This window comes from Miscanthus floridulus, chromosome 1 (genome assembly GCF_019320115.1).
Source record: "Miscanthus floridulus cultivar M001 chromosome 1, ASM1932011v1, whole genome shotgun sequence".
In the NCBI taxonomy this organism is placed as follows: domain Eukaryota; kingdom Viridiplantae; phylum Streptophyta; class Magnoliopsida; order Poales; family Poaceae; genus Miscanthus; species Miscanthus floridulus.
In genome coordinates, this window is record NC_089580.1 from 1,386,934 (window position 1) to 1,393,605 (window position 6,672).

General features: G+C 45.4%; 1 protein-coding gene across 1 annotated transcript; it reads left to right on the plus strand.

Annotated features, from left to right (window-relative positions):
• The first annotated feature begins 5,706 nt into the window (after positions 1 to 5,706).
• On the plus strand, positions 5,707 to 6,396 carry LOC136490561 (uncharacterized). Its single transcript, XM_066489525.1, has one exon. It carries the CDS (start codon positions 5,707 to 5,709, stop codon positions 6,394 to 6,396), a length of 690 nt encoding a protein of 229 aa, XP_066345622.1.
• The last annotated feature ends 276 nt before the right edge of the window (positions 6,397 to 6,672 follow it).

Here is a 6,672-nt window from a genome sequence, read left to right on the forward strand (position 1 = left end):
AGGGTTACGAGCCGCCCCTAAAAAATGTTTCTGTAGTAGTGGATGAGCATGGCCGCTGCATTAGGATGGGGCATTGGCCAAGGCTGAAGACCAGCCAGTGGCCACGGTCAGACATGAGCTTCAGAAAAATCACCATGGCAGGGGGGGGGTGATGACCCACATCATGGCCCCAGCATGGCTCCGTCCGTGCTCAAGACCCATTTTGGGGTACAAGGCCATCAAAGCAGAACATTCTGTTCGTCGGTAGCGTGACAATGCTTTATTGCGATTGAGGTTAATGAGCACTTGATGGAAAGCTTGTTTAATAACCTTTCAAATAAATCTTGTCCCACCTTAATATAATGTCTGTAGATCAGTGGAAGTCATCTATGGAAGAAAGGAAATCTATCTAGTGTGCGGGAAAGAAGGTAATCAGTCGAGAGTGTTGGTGGATGGAGGAATACCGTGGTCACCGCTAGGTGCAGGGGTAGTGATGGAGGATGGTGAAAAAATGGCGAGAGAGGGTGCCGCGAGGAGATTGAATGGCAGGGGGACTTATTGTTGGATTTAACTTAGATGGTTAGTCTCTTTCCGCTCGTTTAAATCGTCCATTACACTGTAGATCCATGCCTAATGGCCTCGTTCGGCTGGTATGATATTTGGCTTGTTCGGCTTCTTTTTTCAGCCGAAACAGTATTTTTCTCTCACAACATTTTAGTCAGAACAGTATTTTCAGCCAGTTTCAGCCAAGTTTCAGACCAGCGAACGGGCTGATTGAGAAGTTTCTCTCTCCGCGTGTCCTGTCGCTTTGTTTTATTGCACACACACAAAAGTTCTCCGATGATCGAATGTGAGCGTGTCTGGCCCTAGCTCCCAGATAGGTCCTGACGTAGACAATCCAATCCGAGAGGGATTAGTGGCCAACGATCGATTATTCGGACTTGACCATTTGTTTTAGCAACACGGCTGTTAGCGACGATGACACCACGTGCGCGTGCCTACTCTGCTACTGCCTGTAGTACGAAGAAATTAGTGAGGTGTCGCGGTCGCTCATGTCAGTCTCTCGCCTTTCCAGCTGCTGTTGCAGTCGCTTGCATTGGGATCCAGCAGCGATCCATCTCATTCTGATCACCAGAGGGCAGTAGGAGTATGCTGCCGACAAGCGGCGGCGTTCTGTATTGCACGTTGACACAAATAAACCATTAGAAACATCCATTCATGTATTTATACGATAGTAGTAGTAGTCCTACTCCCAAGTACTGTAATTGTTGTTTTCATCCACTTCACATTAGTACAAGCAAGCATGTTTGCAGGCTGGTAAAGAAAATAAAGACGCTTGGCAGGCCGGTACAATGCTGGGGCCTGGCCTGGCGGCCAAGCATTTGGAGCAGAGCAGAGAGCACAGAGTAGGGCAGGGGGCAGTGTCCGGCACAAGAGAAGACCCCATGTTGTGTCATTTCGACAGGACACTTTTGATCCACCCTCTTTTTCTTTTCTTGTTTCTTTTGGGAAAAAAGACCATCATAATGTTTCAAAAAAAAAAAGACCATCATACGTACACTTCAGAATCTTGTGGCAGCAGCAGCACCCACATTCATTAAAGGCACTCACTACTACTATCAGATGTTAATTATTGCACGTTATGTGTACTCGATTGATGGCAGATTGGCATGCATGAGGCGCTGCTGCTAGCTGCACTGCATGCAGTGCAATGCAAGTCGCCAAATTTGATGGAGTACGTGGGGGCCATCTCGCTCACACCACTCAGTGTGTCAGTCACTCTGAGTCCCTGTGCCCCACACGACAAGGCGCGCCCCATGTGCTGTGTCGTCGCGTCCACCCTATCCGGCGATATGCGCGCGGTCCAGCAGTTTCCAGATGGATGGATGCATGTACAACTACGAGTGCATGCACAGAGCCACAGGGGGAGGTGAGGTACTACGTACGTCTTGCATGCACCCATATTCATTCCAGTTGTGATCCATCTCCACCGTTGATTGATTGTTTTAGACAAGGTTTGTTTATTTTAATACCCTAATTAGTTCCTATATTATTTAGGTAACAATGAATCTATGGTCCCTATGTATACACACATTTTTCAGTAAATAAAACTATTTTTAAAAAACTTCTATAATGCATTTTCTACTATTTGCCTCTGGAAGAACAAAATATGGTTATTAAAAGAAACAAATATATTGAAAAGAAGGTACGACTTTTCAAACCCACCCACCTCGTCTAATCAAAGATTTCTGGGTCTTCGTTCTCCTTATCAAATGCGTACTGTATCTCATTCAAAACAGTGCTTTCAAAACCATATCAATGTCATATTATGGACCATATGTATATGTAAGGCGAGTAATATGACGTTACGTGAACCATTTAAGCATGCAAGGGCGGATGTAGTAGTGGGGCTGGGTTGGCTTGATCCGGGTGATCCCGTCTTACTTGCTTCAAGCCCTTGAAAACTGTCCTTGAGCCTCTGATCCATTTTTGGACCCATAGAAGAGAAGAGGAGCTAGAGTCCGGAGGTTGAAGATAAAAGCCCCTCCTCTAGTCGAGTCTACGTCTGATAAGGATGAACTCGTGGAAAGGGTACATGGTGGTCGATTAGGTAAAACTAGAATCACTCGATGATCATTCAATAAGATCAGCTAGAACCAGAGAGAGGTTACTCAACTTGCAATATTTGATAGTTATCATATCAACTCTTTTGAACTGATGGATTACATTGATTATTTATACTAGCAGGAACATTCCTTCTAGTTGGGTGTCAACTTAAATATAAAGGGGAAATTGGCTGACGGACACCCACAGTGGTGGTCGTTTGCTGGCGGACACTCAAAGTGGAGCTGTATGCTAGAAGACACTCTGGTTTCTTTTAATTATGGCAGAGGACACCGCGGGCCAGTTTCCACCGGTTGAGGAGAGAGAAACATTAAGTTTGGACATCCGGTGCCCCTGAGCCACGTGTGGGTCTGGTTGGACCAGGTAATAACTGACCCGAGCCTGGTCTGGTTAACCGGCCCATCCCGCGTGTTAGGGTTTCAGCGGCCGTCACTTTCCCCAATCCCACTCCCGCCGCCACCCACTCCACTACGGTGCCCGCCGCGACGCCGTCCACTCCACTCCGGTGCCTGCCACGACGTCGTCTGCTCCGGTGCCCGCCGCGACGTCGTCCGCTCCGGTGCCCGCCGCTGACACCTCCAGCCTCGGCCGTCATCCACCACGGGGGGCTGAGGATCTGCAGCACCCCCGCGACCCAAAGATGAAGTCCCCCAATAGGAAGAATGCGTAGTGCACTGGTTGTCCGCCTAGGGTGCTGATAGGGATGAAAACGGTACAGATATTTTTCGACCGTATTCGAAACCAAATTCGTTTAGAGGGGTTGAGATCTGTCTGTATCCGAGTCCGGATATCCAACATCCGATACCGTATCCGTATCTGAATACTCAAATCACATATTTATGATGTCGATATCCAATCGTATCCTATCTGACATAGTTGACACTATCCGTATTCGAATCCGAATTCGGTCAGAAATATGAAAACAAATGTAATATCGGTGATATCCATTCGTATCCAATCCGTTTTCATCCCTAAAATGGATTCCAAAAGGGTGAGATTTCTTGAACCCGTACTCTTTCGATTTGTATGACTGCGGATACGTTAGAAAGGTTGCGGTTTGAAATCGTTTAGTTTGGATGTGGTCTTTTTTTTTGAATTAGGATGGATCCGACGTCTGCCTGTAGATTGGCAATTAGAGTACCTGCCTATGTAGAGCAAAGACCTGATGGGCTCGATGATTATCATGTAACTGCTAACTTCATGCGTGTGGTGGACAAGGATATCTTCAGTTGGATGGGTTTTTATGATTGCCTTGCTGAGGATAGTTCATGGTAAAGATCAAGCACTGGAGGTTACTTTCTTTGACAAAACCAAGGATGAGACAGTGCGCATAGATTCTGATTCTGCTCTGCTACATGCATTTGATGTGTATTGGGACAGTAGAAGGGTGTCACTGACTGTAGAGGTTGTTGACACTGGTCCTCGCTTATTACAGTCTCAAGTTTGTAATGCGAATGCATCTGGTGATACTCAGTCTGTTGTTAGCACGCAACAGAGTTAGGTCATTTGTTTGCCATTAGCTATGATTTTGCCTGATGAAAATCCAGTAGCTGTTGATAATCCAGAAGCTGTTGATAATCCAGAAGGTGATGAAAATCCTAAGGTTCATGATATTCCTGAGGTTGATGATAATCCTGAGGTTCATGCTAATCCTGAGGTTGATGCTAATCCTGAGGTTGATGCTAATCCTGAGGTTGATGCCAATCCTGAGGTTGATGCTAATCCTAAGGTTGATGCCAATCCTAAGGTTGATGCTAATGCTGAGGTTGATGATAATCCTGAAGGTGATGATAATGTTGAGGTTGATGATGATTGGGGAGAGTCTGGTGAAGTTGAGTATGTAGGAGTAGATGATGAGAAAGAGAAGTACAAGGATGTGCTCATTGATGATGCTGAGGATAGTGATTATTATGCTGACACTGACCTAGAAGATGATGACCCACTAGGTGTGGATGATGAGAGGGGCTGTGAGGGTGTGGTGCATGTGACTGACATAGATAACCCTAAGATAGCTGTTGGTGTTACTTTTGAAGATGGTTTATGTTTTAAGAGGTGTATTAGGCAATATGTTGTGCTTAATGAAGTCGAACTTGCAGTTCCTTATAGTGAGTCATGGCGGTATAGAGCACATTGTAAGGCCAAGAGGTGTAGGTGGAGGATTCATGCATCTCAGTGTGAAGATGGGAGGACATGGTAGGTATTGATTGAGTTATTGATTCAGTTATTAATTCAGTGTTACTAACTCTTCACTTTGTTTCCTTGTTTTATTGATTGGTGTAGATTAAGAAGTTACCACACAAGCATAATTGTGCCAGCATAGGCAAAGTGCAAAGGAATTACATGGCTACCAATCACTGGGTCAAGGACAGAGTCATAAATTGGCTTAGGGAAGATCCAACTCTTGGTCCTAAAGTTTTGAAGGGCGAGTTAGAGGACAAGTACTGCATCCAGGTGAGCTACTATGTTGTTTGGGACGGATGGCAAATGGCCCTAGATGAGATATTGGGTGGCTGGGAGGACAGCTTTGTACATGTCTTTTCTTGGAAGAGAGAAATTGAGAAGAGGAGTCCTGGCAATATTGTAGAGGTTGAGTGGGATGTTGAGAATAACAAAAGAAGATTCAGTAGGATGTTTGTAGCACTGAAGCCATGCATTGATGGCTTCCTTCAAGGTTGCAGACCTTATCTAGGTATTGACTCCACAGTTTTGATAGCAAAGTGGAAGGGGTAGTTAGCAGCTGTAGTAGGGATTGATGGCCACAACTAGATGTTCCTAGTGGCCTATGGAGTATTTGGTAGTTAAACCAAGGACAATTGGGAATGGTTCATGAAGATGCTACACAAGGCTATTGGTTCCCCACCTGGTCTTGTTATTTCAACTGATGCAGGCAAAGGAATAGATAAGGTAGTTACCAAAGTCTTCACAAATGGTGTAGAGCACAGAGAATGTATGAGGCATCTTGTGAAGAATTTCTAGAAGAGATTTAGGGGTGAAGTGTTTGAAAAGAACTTGTGGCCTGCATCAAGGTGCTACAGGCAAATAACCCATGATAGACATTGGAATGAGATGCTTAAGGCATGCCCAAAGGCAACAACCTGGCTGATGGACAATCACAAACAGCTATGGGCAAGGTCAAAGTTCAGCACAACAAGCAAATGTGGCTATGTCACCAACAACATAGCTGAGACCTTCAACGGTTGGATCAGGGAAGAGAAGTCCTTACCTATTCTAGATCTCATGGACAAGATAAGGCAATTGATCATGGAGAGGTTTTGCACAAGGAGGCAGCTGGCCTCAAAGTTGTCTAGGTTTAAGGTTTTGCCTCATGTCATGAAGGAACTGCACAACAAAAGTAGAAATCTAAAGTACACCATTCATAGGAGTGGCCCAATGGTTGGAGAAGTAGGAGGAGTGAATAAGGACCTAGTGCCATGGAGGTTCATTGTTGATCTAGAAAAGAAAGAATGCACTTGTAGAGGTTGGCAGTTAACTGGTTTGCCTTGTGTGCATACCATAGCTTACATTGGCACAAGAAGAGTAGAATTGGAGGACTTTGTGGACCCTTACTACTCTGTAGAAATGTTCAAAGCAGCTTATGCAACTGCTATGGCTCCTGTGCCAGGCAAAGAAGAATGGGAAAAGGTGGGCATTGGCTTCACTCTCCTTCCTCCTAAATGCAATAGAGCAGCAGGAAGGCCAAGGAAAAGAAGGCTGGTTGGTGCTGAGGAAGATGGGTCAAGCAGCAGGGGGAAGAGAAGGTGTAAAAGGTGTGGTGGATTTGGCCACCTCTAGAAAACCTGCAATGAAACTGTCCTAGACCCTGATGCACCACCACCTGCACCACCAAAAAAGAGGAAGACTTATAAGCCAAAAGTGGTTGAGATTATAGAGACCACAGATGACCCATCTAAGAAGAAGAGGAAGAGTAAGGCCTCCTCCAAGGGGAAACAACCCAAGAAGAAGAAGGCAACTCCTGTTGAGCCTACACCTCCTAAACAAGCTACACAGTATGTGATCCATCTCTTGCCTTCATTTCAGTTAGTTTACTACATCTTAACCACATGTTTC

Bases quoted from the DNA above. Each gene is read 5' to 3' on its own strand.
- LOC136490561 (XM_066489525.1), top strand. From the start codon at position 5,707: ATGGACAATCACAAACAGCTATGGGCAAGGTCAAAGTTCAGCACAACA.